The 18,258-nt window shown below is 38.7% G+C and overlaps 1 protein-coding gene across 2 annotated transcripts in view; it reads right to left on the reverse strand.

The window, feature by feature from the left end:
- Positions 1–2,177: 2,177 nt before the first annotated feature.
- The window catches only part of LOC132019471 (pregnancy zone protein-like), a 43,987-nt gene continuing 27,906 nt past the window's right edge, over positions 2,178–18,258 (reverse strand). The window contains exons 17-36 of one of the 2 annotated variants that reach the window (XM_059402574.1): positions 17,936–18,035; positions 14,768–14,903; positions 14,152–14,380; positions 13,515–13,641; positions 13,128–13,249; positions 12,775–12,826; positions 10,762–10,845; positions 9,707–9,883; positions 9,330–9,417; positions 8,738–8,894; positions 8,266–8,340; positions 7,808–7,985; positions 7,296–7,519; positions 6,168–6,386; positions 5,886–6,016; positions 5,423–5,513; positions 4,510–4,578; positions 4,040–4,142; positions 2,981–3,022; positions 2,178–2,346 (exon numbers count right to left, since the gene is read on the reverse strand). In XM_059402574.1, coding sequence (XP_059258557.1) covers positions 2,324–2,346; positions 2,981–3,022; positions 4,040–4,142; positions 4,510–4,578; positions 5,423–5,513; positions 5,886–6,016; positions 6,168–6,386; positions 7,296–7,519; positions 7,808–7,985; positions 8,266–8,340; positions 8,738–8,894; positions 9,330–9,417; positions 9,707–9,883; positions 10,762–10,845; positions 12,775–12,826; positions 13,128–13,249; positions 13,515–13,641; positions 14,152–14,380; positions 14,768–14,903; positions 17,936–18,035 — 2,427 coding nt within the window. In that variant the 3' untranslated portion in view covers positions 2,178–2,323. Of the gene's footprint in view, positions 2,347–2,980; positions 3,023–4,039; positions 4,143–4,509; positions 4,579–5,422; positions 5,514–5,885; positions 6,017–6,167; positions 6,387–7,295; positions 7,520–7,807; positions 7,986–8,265; positions 8,341–8,737; positions 8,895–9,329; positions 9,418–9,706; positions 9,884–10,761; positions 10,846–12,774; positions 12,827–13,127; positions 13,250–13,514; positions 13,642–14,151; positions 14,381–14,767; positions 14,904–17,929; positions 18,036–18,258 lie in introns of both variants that reach the window. The other variant, XM_059402573.1, reaches the window with a different exon arrangement.

The raw sequence follows: 18,258 nt of genomic DNA on the forward strand, positions 1-18,258 counted from the left end.
AGAAAAACTGAGAAATTTTCTGCTAAGGTCAGGAACCTGGCAAGGATGTCCATTATCAACACTGCTATTCAACATAGGACTAGAAGTCCTAGCCTCAACAATCAGACAACAAAAAGCAATTAAAGGCATCCAAATTGGCAAAGAAGAAGTCAAACTATCAGTCTTTGCAGGTGATATGATACTCTATGTGGAAAACCCAAAAGACTCCACTCCAAATCTGCTAGAACTTGTACAGGAATTCAGTACAGTGTCAGGATACAAAATCGATGGACAGAAATCAGTTGCATTTCTCTTCACCAACAAGACATAAGAAAGAGAAATTAAGGAGTCAATTCCATTTACAATTGCACCCAAAACCACAAGGTACATAGGAATAAACTTAACCAAAGAGACAAAGAATATATACTCAGAAAACTATAAAGTACTCATGAAAGAGATTAAGGGAGACATAAAGAAATGGAAAAATGTTCCATGCTCATGGATCGGAAGAACAAATATTGTGAAAATGTCTATGCTACCTAAGGCAATATACACATTTAATGCAACCCTTATCAAAATCCCATCCATTTTTTTCAAAGAAATGGAACAAATAATCCTAAAATTTGTATGGAACCAGAAAAGACCTTGAATAGCCAGAGGAATATTGAAAAAGAAAGGCAAAGTTGGTGGCATCACAATTCCAGACTTCAAGCTCTATTACAAAGCTGTCATCATCAAGACATCATGGTACTGGCACAAAACCAGACACATAGATCAGTGGAACAGAATAGAGAGCCCAGAAATAGACCCTCAACTCTACGGTCAACTAATCTTTGACAAAGCAGGAAAGAATGTCCAATGGAAAAAAACAGCCTCTACAACAAATGTTGTTGGGAAAATTGGACAGCCACTTGCAGTGGTCCAATGAAACTAGACCATTTCCTTACACCACACATGAAAATAAACTCAAAATGGATGAAGGACCTCAATGTGAGGAAGGAGTCCATCAAAATCCTTGAGGAGTACATGGCAGCAACCTCTTTGACATCAGCCGCAGCAACTTCTTCCTCACCAAAGGCAAGGAAAGCAAGAGCAAAAATGAACTATTGGGACTTCATCATGCTCAAAAGCTTTTGCACAGCAAGGGAAACAGTTAACAAAACCAAAAGACAACTGGCAGAATGGGAGAAGATATTTGCAAATGACATATCAGATAAAGGGCTAGTGTCCAAAATCTATAAAGAACTTATCAAACTCAACACCCAAAGAACAAATAATCCAATCAAGATATGGGTAGAAGACATGAACAGACATTTCTACAAAGAAGACATCCAGATTGCCAACAGACACATGAAAAAGTGTTACACATCACTCAGCATCAGGGAAATACAAATCAAAACCACAATGAGATACCACCTCACATCAGTCAGAATGGCTAAAATGAACAAGTCAGGAAATGACAGATGCTGGTGAGGATGTGGAGAAAGGGGAACCCTCCTACACTGATGGTGGGAATGAAAGCTGGTACAACCACTCTGGAAAACAGCATGGAGAGTCCTCAAAAAGTTGAAAATAGAGCTACCCTATGACCCAGCAATTTCACTACTGGGTATTTACCCTAAAGATACAAATGTAGTAATCTGAAGGGGCACGTGCACCCGAATGTTTATAGCAGCAATGTCCACAATAGCCCAACTATGCAAAGAACCTAGATGTCCATCAACAGATGAATGGATAAAGAAGAAGTGGTATATATATACAATGGAATACTATGCAGCCATCAAAAGAAATGAAATCTTGCCATTTGCGACGATGTGGATCAAACAAGAGGGTATTATGCTTATGGAAATAAGTCAATCAGAGAAAGACAACTATCATATGATCTCCCTGATATGAGGAAATGGCGATGCAACGTCAGGGGTTTGGGGGGTAGGAAAAGAATAAGTGAAACAAGATGGGATCAGGAGGGAGACAAACCATCAGAGACTCTTAATTTCATAAAACAAACTGAGGGTTATGGGGAGAGGGGGTCAGGAGAGGGTGGTGGGGTTATGGACATTGGGGAGGATATGTGCTTTGGTGAGTGCTGTGAAGTGTGTAAATCTGGCGATTCACAGACCTGTACCCCTGGGGCTAACAATACATTATATGTTTATAAAAAAATAAAAAAGAATTTAAAAAAAGAAATGGTAGAAGTGTATATGTCATAAATTTATTCAACATACAAGTTTCATATATTTCCAATTCCTGTCCCCTATTTCTCCTGCTATTTTATCTCTTCTGATAAGGTTTTGTTTTTCATTGCTGGAGAAGATCATCTGATGAGGTCCACAAGTTTCCATTTTCAAGCATTTCTGTGTTCAGATTCTAAACAGTAGAATAAAAGACAGGAAAGTTAGGGAAATCCTGTCATCTACTAAAGGAATAATTTTTTATACTTCAATCATAAATATTTGACCTTAATAAATTTTAATTATTTTTAATGATAGGGCTGTTTTTGTTTTTTGTTTTATGTTGAAAAATGGAGAACTGAAGGTGTCACAGTGAGTGTTCTATTGTCAAAATGAACATTGTTGACTGGCCTAAAGGAAAATCTTGTAGATCGCATCTCTCATAATGTACTATATAGAAAACTACAGGGAAAATTTTCCTGACCTTAACTAGTGAAAGTTTAGAAGTATCCTGAAAAGGTCATAGGTGATAAACATATCACCACTGGGTATAGAATATAAACTAAATATTAGATGATTTAGTTTTTATATGTTGCAAATTCCTGGATTCATCTGCAAATAAGTCTCCCCAGACCCAGTAATTATAATTTACATGCTTTTTTTTTAGAATTTCTAGAAATTTTAGAATATATTTGAAATAGTTTAAATTCCTAAATTATACACCATGGGCTTTATAATATGATAAGGATATACTCAAGAAGCAATCTTATACGGACAACTGAAGCTTATTTATTTTATGTTGGCATTAGACTTTGCTGTTTATACTTTACCAGCACTGCAGGGATCCCTGTATTCTTCAATAGTGAATTCCTCTGAAACAGAATATATAAGACAGAAAGAGTGAAGACATTCAGTAATAGGCATATTGGAAGTTAACTGTAAATAAACTGTGTAAAAAAAAAAACCAAACTGTGTAAACTAGGAAAGAAAGTATAAAGACAGTTATGGAGCCAATGGAAACGAATGACTTCTGTACTAACCCATCCAGGACTAGTGGAGGGGGCAGTGAGAGAAAACTGGGCTTGGATACAGAAGTCAAGGGCAGGTTTCAAAGATGGATGGTTGTCTATCTATGGGATACACTATGGCCCTCTTCGAAGCTGTGTTCTCTTCATTGGAGTTTAACTTCCTCTCCGAACTCTTTCTCACTCTAGGAAGGAGTAAAGTTTTACATTACCAGCATCTTATGGTAATGACAAATTTCTAGTTCAAAGTCATGAGCAAATGGAAGAATTTCCTGTTATATTACAGAGTTTCCCAAAATTTTTGAGACTACTCAAGGCATGAGTCAACAATGGATCAAATGTGGGGTACCTGGGTGGCTCAGTCAGTTAAGCAACTGCCTTCTGCTCAGGTCCTGGGATCTTTATACTTTCTTTTCGAGTTTCTTCCCATCCAACTCCTTGCTCAGGGGAGGTCTGTTTCACCCTTTCCCTCTGTCCCTCCTCCCAGATCATGTTTTCTCTTGTGCACACTTTCTCTCTCTCAAATAAGTAAATAAAATATTTTTTAAAAAGATAAAATTTTAGGTCATGTATCATAAATCAGTACTCATTTTTTTTTTTTTTAGTTATTGCTTACTCTACTTACTTTTCTGGAATACTTCATTCCAGAACAAACAATTTTATAAGAGAATTTAGAAAGAACTGATCCCCTTATTGCTTTATACGAATGGCTCAGGACTCATTTAGGGGGCACACGATTATCCAATGACCACAAACTCACTCTTCTGGTGAAAGATTGTGGAATTTTGTTTGAGTTAGGGTGACTCTTTACCAGGGTAGTCAGTTTTTCCCTTTCAAAGCTCAGCATTTCTGAATCTCACTCACCTGTCTCGTAATAATCATAGGCTTTTACAGTGGCTGGTTTTAAATTGTCAACTTGGATGTCTTGTTCCACTGAGAAGGAGAAACTCAGGGTTTGATTGGTTAGCTGGAGAGACAGGAAAACTCAATTGGAATCAAAGATTAACTTAGTTTCTAGTTACCGTTCTCTCTTCCTATGGTATTATCAACCCTTATGGTTATGCTATTCAATTGTACCAAAACCTATGGAAAGAATGGGCATTTTGACTTGCATAATACACTCAATGGCAGATATAAGAAGGACAAAAGAGATGATTTTGTGGATAGACAAATGTAAAATGAGCTTTGTTGATCAATCCAGGTTTCATTTCCCTCTATTGCTATTTTCTTCTACCTCACTTGTATGTGTGTGCAAAACTTTCTCCAGAATCTGGATTGGTGTGTTGGAACCTCTAGTAGTTTCCCCTAGATATAGCAGAGTCACAGAATCTTACCTCTTCAAAGTAAATCAGGACATGGTTGGTGCTCACTTCAGTCCTTTGAATCTGAGGTTTTTGTTGGAGCTGTTGACAAAGAGTATAAGCCAGACATATGGGATGAAGAAATTCCAGGCTAAGAGCACTTTTCAGGTACTTATGATCTAACTGGCTATTCAGAAATATCCAAATGGCTAATTGTGATCTCTTTGAGAATTATAGTAATATTTATTAAATGCTTTCTCTATTATCTATGATCTCCATCATCTCTTTATACCAATGTATTTCTGTATCTATCTGTCCATCTGTCTATCATTTATCTATTCTATCTCTAATATAAACATTTTCTTTTCTTAAAGATTTTATTTATTTATTTGACAGACAGAGATCACAAGTAGGCACAGAGGCAGGCAGAGAGAGAGAGAGAGAGAAGCAGGCTCCCCACTGAGCAGAGAGCCAGATGTGGGGCTTGATCCCATGACCCTGGGATCATGACCTGAGCTGAAGGCAGAGGCCTTAGCCCACTAAGCCACCCAGGCAACCCCACATTTTCATGATATATGAGAATCATCCTTTATATGAAAAAGAAGAAAGGAATGCTATCATATATATCATATATATGTGTACATATGAAGTATATTTTTATATCATACATATGTATATATACATTTTCTCCTTTTTAAAATATAGGATAATCAATACCTCTCCATATACCTGATGTCTCAAGGGCTGCTGGAGCATTATTAACCATGTCTATAACTTATGTCTCACACTGGAGACCATGTAACAGTGACACCCACTATTGAAATGATGGAAGCACTCTAGAGAAGAAGTGTGAGCAAGTAAACCTCTTGAAAACCCAATAAAACTGACAAGCATAAATGTCAGAATTTATCATGATTTTTCTATCTGTAAGGAATTTAGGGTTTACCTTTTTCACTGATGATTTCACAGGAATGAAGCCTGATATCATCTTGACGTCAACAATGACCATGTTAGAGCTTGGTCGTTCCCCAGTATAACTATGAAGACAAGGCACAGAGATAAGGCATTCAAACAAAATTCTTTGGCATTCATTCAAGGCATAAATTCCCCCTTCTCTTTCATTTCTGGTGTTCCCTATCTTTAACTACCACCCAGCTTCCCCATCTATTCTATTTGTGTCTGCTATGCTTGTTTGGAAAACCCCATTATGAAGTCACACTCTGCAGGTATGGCAACATCATATGCTCAGTGTTAAGGTTTTTCAATTTGGGTGAAGAAAATTTTCTTGTTAGTAAATATTGCAAGAATGCCATATTCATATTTTGTGACTTGGGACAATGGAGCTCCCCTGCAAAAGAAAATCACATTCTCCATGTTCTACAAAAGGTCTTACCAACAAAAGGATTTACCTAATGTTGATGTGAATCTGGAATTTCCTGTGAGCATGTACTCCATCACAATTCTTGGGGAAAGTATCAACCTTTAGAGTGAAGGGGACTTTCCCTTCTTTCTTGGGCAGGATGTTATATCTCAAGGATGTCTAAAATGAATGGGGAAAAAGCCTTTATCATTACACTCAAATAGTTTGTTCTTTTTAGCTCACTCATCTTTTTTTATTTGGAGATTCATTACCAATTTTTGAAGCTTTCCCCCCCTCATTTGTGGCATCCCCTAAACCCTGGGAGTCTCACCTGGAGGTACACACATCCTGACCCTGACACGGTCGTGCTGTACTCCCCTGGAATCTCTGGCAGCCTGACCTCCTGCAGCAACAGGCGATTGGCATCGTGGACTTGGAATTCTTCAGAGAATGTCTCTGAAGACTTGACTGTGACTACAGCTGCTTTCTCCCTTTTACTGAAAGTTGCCGCTCCATATTTGGACAGGGCTTGGAGAGCTACCACAGTGTCCTGAAAAAAGATGGGGCAGAAGTCACGGAAGTGAAGGTAACAAAATCATACTGGGTGTAGATCATATCAGTACTACTCTCAGAGTGATTTCATGACAAACACAGACCCGTTATTAACCACAAACTATTTTATGTACTTTAGGGGAACATGAAAAAGTTTCCCTATTCAAGTAGTTTACACTATACATACAGAAATTGACCCAAACATTGACATAGAGCAGAGGCTATTTCAATAATTTAGACATTTATATAATAATATATAATAATAATAGAAATTTATATTATATTATTTGTTGTAAACATTCAGGGAAAGGGGAAGAAAGTGGAGCTAGATTAGTAAGAGAACACTTCCTAATGAGAGGGTAAGTAAGAAGACTTACTTGAAGAAGGTACTATGAAGAAGAAATAAAATTATGTATGAATCATGAGAAAGATTTATATAGACAAGAAAAGAGGCATCACAGACTACCAGGGTGGGAAACGTGGAGACATAGAAAAAGGAGAGAGTCAATTCCAAAATAAGTGAAGAGATTAGCCTAATTAAAAGGGAGTATTTGTGTTTAGTGGGGAAGAGTAAATACTTTGAATAACATTATTAGATTGTTTTGGTCTTCGGATGAAAAAAAAATATATTTGCTTTACCAGGGAAGTAATTTTATGAAATATTGCTTTAGGAAGATTGATCCATTTTACATTTATGGGTTGACTAAGGAGAGAAGATATGAGAGATTGTACAGAGGACAGAACAATAATGATTATATAAAATAATGAGGCTGGAACCTTTCTGGTGGTGGAGGAATGGAGAAAGCATGAATTAGAAATACTATCTGATTAGTCAACTCCTAGAATATGCTTGTGTCTACATATGTATTAACATATTTATTTTAATTCCTAGAGGATCTCCACAGACCTGAGTAGAAGAGAAGCCCCCATTGGGGTTTTGTTGCTTTGTGATCCATTTCACAATACGTGAAGCCACAGACAGGTCTTCTGAAGATGGAGCAGGCCAAGCAGTAAGATAGGCAAGGAGCAAGTAGGAAGTCATCTCCACTTCAACAGAAGGAGCCCGAGGTTGATAATAGAATGTCATAACTTCTTCAACTTTCCCTGGACGCTGCCAGTGGATTGAGTCCTCTTTGAAATGGAAGAGGATATTATCTTAAACTTAAAGAATGACTTTATTTAATTACTTATGAAAGATTTTATTTTTTTATTTGAGAGAGAGGGTGAGAGATCACAAGCAGGGGGGATTGGTAGAGGGAGAAGCAGACTCCCTGCTGAACAGAAGCCTGATGTGGGACTCGATCCCAGGACCTTGGGATCATGACCTGAGCTGCAGGCAGACAGTTAACAACTGAGCCACCCAGGTGCCTATCAATTGCTGGTGATTCTGGAGGTAAATTTTGCAGTAGCAGCCCTTACCTTCTTTCACGGCATCTTTGTCCAGTGATTCAAGAAGCTCACTTCGCTTGGCCTGGTTTCCTGCTAGAGCAAAGGCATAGGCCAATAATGCCTTGGTATAGACAGGACTTTCTTGGGCCTCTGAGATGGATCTCCAGGCATTTTCCAGGCAGAATAGAGCATTGCGGACAACAGAGTGCTAGAAGGCAGATAAAAAAATCTTTAGATAGCAGAAGCGGGCTAATGAATTGTCACATGCTAACACCAGATTAAAAGGTATAATGTGTCATGTTACATCATGGTTCTGACCAGAGAATAATTTCCTTGGCAGCTTCCAAAGGGATTTAGTTTTTTATGGTCTAGTGAAATATACCATAATTAAATAACATGACAACCACAACTTATTTTCCTCACAGAGTCACAGCTTCTTGATTGATATTCCTTGTATCTGTGAGGGAGGTAGAGGTGCTGGTACATACAGTGACAGGCAGTGGCATCTCCAGCAGAGCAATGGTGATGTAGGCAGAGAGCGTCAGTTCATCATCTACCCCACCCTGTAGAGAGCAGAAGGAGAGACACTCAAACACTCCAATAGTCATTAGTCAGAGCTGGATCATTCTACTCCCCCAAGCCCCCTACTCCACACACTCTTCACTAGAAAGCATCTTTTCTTGCGCAATTTTGTTGATTTTTCCCCCTTTCCCCTCTACCCTCAAATTCTCGAATCTGCCTCAAATTATTTCCCCTCATTTTTAGTAATATATTGGGGTTTTTTGGCACCCTATTTTATAATTCAGTAAAAAACGACTATTTTATTGTCACATTTCAGAAGCTTTAGAGAGTACCATCCTTCCTTAAAGATATGTCACCAGGACATGGGGAATCAACAGGAGTGTCTTTGCCCCTAAATGTCACTGTTTTCAGGGACCAGAACAAAATGAACAGCACCACCTTAATGGCGTTGTTTAGAAGTGATCCGGAGCGTTGGAAACAACCATTTTCTTTTTGTCTCTGTGAGATCCAGGTGAGGGCACTCATGATGTGTGACATCTCCACAAAAATGTGTGACTGGGCTTGAGCAAAGGACTTGAGCACAAATGCAGTGAGCCTGTCCAGTACAGGAGAGACAGACATGAGGACCATCTCACATTTAAAGCCCACTTTGGGCAAATGCATTCAGACATTGGTCTTTGCCATCCACGGGAGGAAATTGTTGGGGAGAATTGGTAAGGGAAATGACACTTGTACACTAAATATTCTTGCTTGTTTAACAAGTATCTGAATTCCTTTTTTAAATCTCAATTTTATTGGTTTCCTCCAAATTGATGCTTTTCACCTATTTTACTGCTATTTACTGTGCTATCACAGCTGGCATGCGTTCATACATGAAATGATACATGTCACATAGTAGTGATGACAGACATATGGATTTTTAAAGGATAACACATTTCCATGAAAGAACTCCAGGTATCAGAGAATAATTATTTCTAGAATATGAGAATAGAATGGATCTATAGCAAGCATATGAAAATAATGATCTTACCAAGTGTTTCCTTGACTTCTGCCATCACGATCCCCAAAGGTGCTGTATGAACCATCACTATGCTTATAATTCAACTGCCTTTGGTACCCTAAAGAGGAAGTTTTCGTAGATTTATGAAATAGCAGAGATGTTGGAGAATTAATCTTCAAAGTTTTTCTTCAAAACTTGGTTGGGAATCACAGGAAAACTACTATTTTGTTACGATGTCTCTAAGGCTTGATATGCCATTGAATTTCCTGGTAATAGAGTGGGACATTTTATTGGTTGTCACAGCACAGTGATTATTAGATCTTAACCAAAGGGATGCTAATTTGAGTTCACTGAGAGAGATATTTAGGAAATCAATTAAGATTTCTCCTTTTGGGATTATTGCTCACCACTGATGAGGTAACTGATGGCTTTGGACTTGATAGTCTCTGTCAGCTGTCGGGTCTCATTTAGATAGTTCAGAACATAGATGTTAGGGACAAAAAGGACCATATTTTGCTCTCCACAACCATACGGCATCCGGAGAAGATTCTGAAGATTTTGCATTGCAGAGCCTAATATGTCACCTGGGGAATGAAAGACATGAAAAAAATCAGAGGCGGTGTGCCTGGTGGCTCAGTCAGTTAAGTGTCCAACTCTTAGTTTCTGCTTAGGTCATGATCTATCTCATGGGTGGTGGGATTGAGCCCTGCCTGGGCTCTGTGCTCAGGGAAGAGTCTTAAGGATTCTCTTCCTCTGCCTCTGTTCCTCCACTCCTTTCTGTGGGGCCTCTCTCTCAGATAAAGAGATAAACCTTTTTTTTTTTTTAATTTTTAAATTTTTTATAAACATATATTTTTATCCCCAGGGGTACAGGTCTGTGAATCGCCAGGTTTACACACTTCACAGCACTCAAGAAATAAACCTTTAAAAAAAAAAAAAACAGAGCAACTAGAGCTGGTTTCTGCTGGGATAAGAAGATAGATTACTAGCTAAACAAGAGATCAAATCATGTATGGAGAGTAGAACAAGAAACCATAAAAGAGGTGAAGAAAAACAAGAAACAGAAAGGACAGAGAAAGTAGGAAAAATAGTTGATGATTCCACGATGGAAAAACAATGGCTGGGCATATCTTTTCTGATGAACCACATGTCTGGTAAAAACCAAATGTTTTCAAATCTATTAGGAAGCCTCACCACCTAGTCAGTCTCTGAAGATAAGGGCACAGAGAGATGACACTTTTTACTCTTTTGAGTATGTCAAGGTATAAAAAGTAGCACAACATCTATTTAACTCCCTTCCTGACTAATATACAATGCAATTTTTAGCTTAGTGCTCTTTCTTTCCATCTAGCACAACAAAAGTCTTCATTAACCGTGGATGGTGAGGCTGCATGCACTAGAGTGTGCATGCATCTCACTAGAGTGAGATGGACAGTGGCTTGCCTTGGGCTGGGAGACTTACCCAAAACTGAGTATGTTGCTCTGGCAGATCCTTCAACCACATCTGAAGGAACTTTCAGTGACAACTTTTCAGATACACCAGTTTCTGAGGAAAGAAGACAAATATATATATAAGGGAAGGAAAAAAATGAGAAATTTTCTTTGAAATTTTTCCTCTTTGGATCAAATTTCAACCTGTCATGACAGGTTGATAACTTTATAATTTGATCATTTTATAATTTCTTCGATGCAATCTGAGTTTCTCCTAAAGTTGTGATTCGTCTTGCAGTGAAATTCATATTATGTTTGCGCTAAATTTTTACAGATTTCCTTACAAGCATATACCTTATGTTATACTTATTTCTTTCCCTTCATTGTTTATGTTAATATTTATTATTAGCGTTTTTTGAAAATAACATTCATGTCTAAATGTGTTAATTGTGTGCTATGTGACGGGTTCTGTTTTAAGTGCAATGATAAAATGATTCTCAAAAAAATTCCCTGACGTCCCAGAGTTTTCATATTAATGGGAATAATAACATACCATATATATATTTAGTATAATAGATGCTAGTAAGTTCTCCAGAGAAAATTAAAGTGAAGTGTTTATATGGGTGAGCTAGTAAGACAGTGCAAATCAGAAAGTGTAGGGTGAGGGAAGAGGGTTCCCCTCTTTGATAAAACAAAATCATAGGTGACTGGAGACTTTAAGTATGTCAAGGTGTAAGATTTATATATATTTGGGGAAAGAGGCTTCCAGAAAAAAGGAACAAAAAGCGAAAAGAATCCAGAGATGAGAGCATGCTAGCTCTGTTACAAGACCAGACTAGGAGTCCCATGTGACCAGAGGAGGGTGAGTGAGGGAGAGAGTAATAGGATCTGAAGTCATGGTGATATCAAGGATTTGGAGGGGACGTTGGAGACATAACCTTTAACTTTCAGGGACATGGGAAACTCTTGGAGGGTTTGGACAGAAGAGGCACATGATCTGAAACATGCTTTAAATGATCCCTTTTGCTGTAGGGATGTAAGGAAAGATGACCAGGCAACCAGGTAGGAGGTTATTGAGATGATCCAAGAGAGAAAAGGCTAGAGTAGTGGGAAGATTCTGGATATAATGTGAAGGCGGAGCCAACTAGATTTGAAAGTAGATTGGGTGTGGAGAGTAAGAGAAAGAACATACTAAGGGATGACTCGAAAGTTTTATTTCAAGCAGGTAGAATAATGGAATTTCCATCCTCTGAGATGGAGAAAATCGAAGGAGGTGTGGGTTTGTGGAGACCAGCAGAAGAACAATTTTGAACATGCTAGTTTTGAGATGTCTATTTGTCTATAGGCCTGTAAGTGGAGATGATTAGTGGGCAACTGAATGCACAAGTTTGAGTGAGGAAATCGGTGTGGACCCAAGTTGTTTATTTTGTGATCTCCACTACAAAGTTGTTATTTAAGTTCTGTAACTAAATGAGATTATCAAAGGATGCTTCTAGAGAGGAGAGATTCGAACACTGAGCATTGTCCTCAAGATGATTCTAGATGGTGCAGAGTTGAATATTTTAAAGGTAATTTTTATATGATTATATTAATGGTATTAGTAAAATATTGGTTTTCTATATATGTTAGTGACCTAAAGTTCTTCTTCAAATAACTGACACAAGTAAATTAACCTTGAGTACCTTTAAACTATTAGTTGAGTAATAAATATTACTATTTATTAGCTATTTTACATGTAGATATTTTAATACTTTGAGAATTATTTAAAAAGAAGTTTGAAAAACACCGGGGTATTGGAAAGAATCCTGTTCTATGCTCATCAACTTTGGTTCTCATTATCAGCCAGGAGCTCCTAGGTAAGTCTTTTAGCTTCTTTAAGTCTTCACCAGGAAAAGACTTCTGAATCAAATATCCTTAGATTTTCATACAGGAGAGTACACTAATTTTTTCCCCCCAGAGGAAAACATACCCCGAAGAGCATTCTAAAACTATACACTTTGGCAAGTGGCTTAACATGAGAATTTTGTCTCTTTTTGACATTTACCTGATGCACAGAGGAGTGTGTTGAAAGTTTCTTCCTTTTCTATTCCTTCGGGCTTTATATTGGGGGAAAAAAAGTGAAAAAGAAGGTCATACTGAGTGTATAGGAAAAAAATCATTCACTTTAAAGTAGAGGAGAAAACATTAGTAAGAAAGTGAGTTGTAGATACATCCATATTTTTGAGTGTATAGGAAAAAAATCAATCACTTTAAAGTAGAGGAGAAAACATTGGTAAGAAAGTGAGTTGTAGATACATCTATATTTTTGGGAGTGAAATGTTACCATAACAGACATATTAGATAATGTTATATAATATAATAAGGCCTTTGAGACACAGAGAAAGTTTACCGGCATACCTCAACTAATAAGGGCTTGATTACGGTATCCTTCTGTTGAAGTTCTGGAACTCTTGGCACCTCCTTGCCGCACAACTCCTGAGACTGTAGGGCTTCCACAGTAGCTGTGAAATTCACCTTTCCTGGGGAATAAGATTCTTACGGAGTTAAACAGTGATTCTATATTGCATGGTTTGTCTTTTCAAGTTTCTCCTGTACTTCATATATTGCACCATGTATACACACACACACATACACACACACATATATAAATATATAAATATATATTTTTTTCTTTCAAGGCATCACTGTTGAAGGAGGAGAAAAAGACATGTACCTGGTTCAGAGTGTGGAAAGCAAATCATTACAACATAAGAAGTAGGATCTGTCAACAGATTTACCACTTACCCAGTGACTTTGGGGTCACAGCCCAGGACATGGTTTCCTGCTTATTTCCACAGATACAGGGAGTGTCTTCATTCTTTTTCACTAAGTTGGCTGACTTGTCAGGGAAGGCTTCCAGCTGCACACTGACCTATCCCCATAACCATGCACAAGTTTGAAAAAGAACACAGGTAGAGGAATAATTACAGGGGCAAGGAGCTTCAAGGGACAATGGGAACTAATGGAGAGGCTTTGAGAAATTGTTCAAACAAGGTAAATCCTGTCCAGCACTTTGTAGTTTAGATGTTGCCAATAGGGAGCTAAAAAACTGACAAGAACTGAGATAATCCCCAGGATTTAGGATTGTGCCAGCACAATGAAGAGGTGTTTGCTTTAGTCAGAGCAGGGGAAAAAATAAAATCAGGTAGAAATGAGGTCTGAATTTAGGAATACACAGAAAATATAACGTCCCAAATGAATATAACCGTACCACCTTGGGTCAGCCAGTGAGCTTTGCTCTTAGCAACTATCCCATTCCCAAATGAGGTTACACCATTCTTCAGCTATGATTTGCTGGCACATTACCTAGGAGACCTGGATATTAAATGGTGACTGGGTGTCTCCCTTCCACTTTTGCTCTCCTCCAGAGAAGTGTCCTTACCCGAATGCAATGGGCCAAATAGTTGAACACAGTGACTTTCAGCGTAAAGGCTTCTCCTCGCACCACAGAGTAGGGGAGAGTGAGTTCCAGGAAGAAGGGCTGGAACACTTGAAGAGAGATGATGGGGGAGAGGCCCAGCCCTGTGGTTCCAGACAAGCAGAGTGCGCTGGCTTTCCACTCTGTGATGGTGTCAGGGACCTTCACGGCCAACTCACTTCTACCTGATAAACTAGAGAAGGGAATAAGAGGAAGCCTTGGGAAGCAATTTTCTTTTATTTTTTGGCACGGACACTAGCTGATAGTGCGCTAACCTAGTAACCCAGTATGGTTAACGGTAAACCTGATAACTAGGTTTGGCACTCCTAGCGAAGTCTCTGAAAGGTTTTCCTTTCCTTTTAGAGACAGGGTAATTTCCTACTTATCATGATTTTAGATATCTCGGGACCAAATTAGAAAAAAAAAATATTGCATGGTTGAGCTAAGAGACCAATGAACTATGAACCTAAAAGTTTACCAGGAAGAAGTGGAACAGAACTGCAAGGCTCAGGAATACCAGAATCACAGAGGGTGAGCCACATCTTTTCCTCAACGAAATTCTGGGCAACACACTACTTACCTGAGTGGCACCAAGTCCCAGATCCAGGTCTCAGGGAAATACTTCCGGACTGTCTCTTTCACTTCCACAATGGGAGAGTTTTCTCTAGGGAGCGTTGCAAAAGCTGGTACTCCAATACCACGTGCTAGAGGAAGTACTGTGGCAGGACAATACGAGGGCCCCCATGTAAACCTCATTTTTATCATGAATTTCTTACAGTTGCCTAGTTTCTCAAGTAAAATGAGGTCACTTGCTCAGGGAATGTTTATTATTGGAACAGCTTAATCTACTAGCTTTGACTTTGTTCATTTATCTATTTGTCTTCCAGGAGAGTGAATCCTATTGCTTCTTCAAAGAGTCTGGAGGTAAATGTATTTTTTTCTGGACATGAAAGCAAATGTAGCTCTCTAGAAGCTGATTATTCAATGGACAAAGGGAAGAAGAAAGAGTGATTTAATACATCAAATACTGCTTTGATACTGAAAGGATGATCACGTGCTCTCCATTTGCAGTGAGAATCAAACAAGAAGAATGAATAATAGCTCCAGCAAGAGGAGTTCAGAAATGCTTTTTTATTTTACAGTGGTTGAGATACAGACAGAAACTCTAAGATACACTGAAGTATGTATTACAGACAGCAGAGACTCAATAAAGGACAGAAAATGAACTTCAGGTTGGCCAGAGAAAATTTCATTGAAGTAGACTTTTAGATGATCACTGAAGGATGAGAAACAGAGGAGAATGGAGGAGGTATTTGATGGAAATGGCTCCATGAACACACACGCAGAGGTCAGAAGGGATGCTCTGCAGGGAAAATGGAGTAAGATGTCTATTTTGGGGCTCTGTTGAGTAATAATAGATGTATATAATGAAACACATGAAGATTAGGACAAAAAAATTAGATCTGTTAAGGTAGGAGTTAGCTTGATTTTTAAAAAAAGGTGATACTCTAGAGATCAGAAGATAGAGATCACAGGTATAAATATATAAACAGAAATGTGATATATATATATATTTTACATATATATAAAATAATATCATTTTCAAAGCTTCATATGTCCTACCACGTAGGAATATGACGAGAACATGTCCCTTTGCTCTTAGCACAGTGCTCTTTTTTCTGTACACAGAATTTTCTTTTTCTTTTCTTTCTTTTTGTTTTTTTCTTTTTTTTGTACACAGAATTTTCTTTCCGTTGAGGAAATATTCTTAGTTATTTCCCTGTTGTCAACTAGAACTTTATTTTTTGTCTTTTTAGGTAAATAATTCCCACTGTATTAAAGTATTTCTACTGCATTAAAGTATGTGGTTTTTAAAAACAAATTTTTTAAAGATTTTATTTATTTGACAGAGATCGCATGTAGGCAGAGAGGCAGACAGAGAGAGAGAGGAGGAAGCCGGCTCCCCACTGAGCAGAGAGCCAGTTGCAGGGCTTGATCCCCGGACCCTGAGATCATGACCTGAACAGAAGACAGAGGCTTAACCTACTGAGACACCCAGGTGCCCCATGTGTTTATTTTTAAGAAACACCATATACCAGCACATTTCTCATTAAGAAGTAGGATTAGTCGATAGCCAAACATGCAGTGAGAAATTTCCCTAGGCCTGACAGCAACCGAAAAGCATACTCAGAATCTTTTCAACTTTTCCTCATTTCCAGATATACTTGAAACCCACAAGTGGTATTGTAAGGACCTATTTTACTCTCCCTGCTCCCCTCCCCCAGGGGACTTAAAAACAAGTCCCAGAAAACAGCTCCAGGTGTGAAGGCCAAGAAAAACAAGGCTGTACCTACCTGGAGTCTAGCCCTGACATAAGTACAGCCACCTTGGCAAATCAAAAGCTGGCACCTTGCACTGTAAGAGTGGGTTAGCATAACAATGGCCATCCTGAAGGAGGGGAAGCCAGTTTACTGAGTGTCCCTAACCAGCCCGCACTGCGCACGTAACTTGAGATCAGAGAAAGTAGCTAAAACCTGGAAAAATAACTTAATCATACACCACTAGGGTGGTTAGGTGGTGGTGCCACAGGGACCAAATGTTAAAGAAAAACAAATAGTTAACTTGGAGAGATCACAATCCTGCAAGACAGGAATCTCCCTTGGTTTGCAAATGTCCTGGTTATTTACAACAAAAAGGGCTATCTCTTCAATGTCCCAGTTTCTGAAGACAAGTGGCTCAGTTCCTCAAGGCCTAAGGTCACACCATAAAACTGAGGGAGCCTGAGGCGGAAGGAAATGTAAATAAAGTTGAATTTCTTCTGAGCCAGGGTGGCAAAAGGTTAAACAAAGTTAAACTGTCAAAGTGGGGTGCATGATAGGTATGTAGCCATGAAGAAGTGCCTTGAAAATGCTATATAAACCCTTGGCTTTGAGTGTTTGGGGTCCTTGTTGAAACCTGCTGCGCCGGGCCGATACTTGGACCCCAGCTAGCTGGAAATAAACCTCGCTGTGTGACTTGCATTATTGAGAGTGTTCTCTGTCTAATTGAGGGGTGGTCGACTCCGTACCCTAACAGTATATCTGCTGAAAGTTGGATTATTCTATTTTGTCCAATACATGAAAACCTCTTTGATTTTTATGAAAGAATATGACACACAAAATAAATATCTGTAGGATCCTTTGCATTTTTCAGCCTCCATTGCTGTCAGGGAAGAAGTGATATATGCCACTTCCACAGCTGGCCAAAAAAGGTAGTGTGGAAACCATTTCCTTTCCCATGGTAATGACCTTAAATGTCACATTGGAGATAGAGTCATAGGTGAAACCAGAATGGGTATCCCAGACTCCCTGATTGGTAAGGAGCTGCTCCGGACAGCCACTAGACTCAAAAAAGCAGTTTTGTGTGAGCAGAAAATAGAACTGTCATATGCTTAGTCACTGAGATGTGGAGGTTTGTTTTATTGCAGTACAGTCTGTCTTACCCTGACCAATGTAGGTGTTGAAACCACCCTGGATAAGAAGGATTTGAAATAGCAAGATTATTGAAGGCTGAGACAAAAGACATTCAATTTTGATTTCAGAGAAAGAGAGAGAAACAATAATTGCTCTAAAAAATCCCATTTTGGGGGGGAGGCATGTTATTTGGAGAAAACTTACCAAGAAGTTGCTCCAGAGTCACAATGTTTATATGCAGAAAAACATCATTTCCCCGCCCATTATCATAGCAGGCAAGTAAATCTCACCATTACCTCCAGCATAGCCCATAGGCGGTCCTGGGTACAGCGAAAGCAGCTGACAAAAATGCGGCTTGCGGATTTTTGAGTTGGTAAAAATATTTAATCCTGCAGACTGGACAAAAATGAATTATGAAAGCGTACTGGGAAACCAGTCTTGAGAGTGGAATGTTGTCTTACATTTGGACCGTAGGGACCAAGGGCAGTGTGCGTCAATATATCCCACATGGCATTTGATTATTTTGAGTTGAAGTTATTTGGGAGACACTGGTACAAGGACATTTCTCTGTCCTTCTCTGGCCCTCTCACAGCAGGAAACACATCTCCCACGTGAGAGA

Source organism: Mustela nigripes, chromosome 6 (assembly GCF_022355385.1).
Source record: "Mustela nigripes isolate SB6536 chromosome 6, MUSNIG.SB6536, whole genome shotgun sequence".
In the NCBI taxonomy this organism is placed as follows: Eukaryota; Metazoa; Chordata; class Mammalia; order Carnivora; family Mustelidae; genus Mustela; species Mustela nigripes.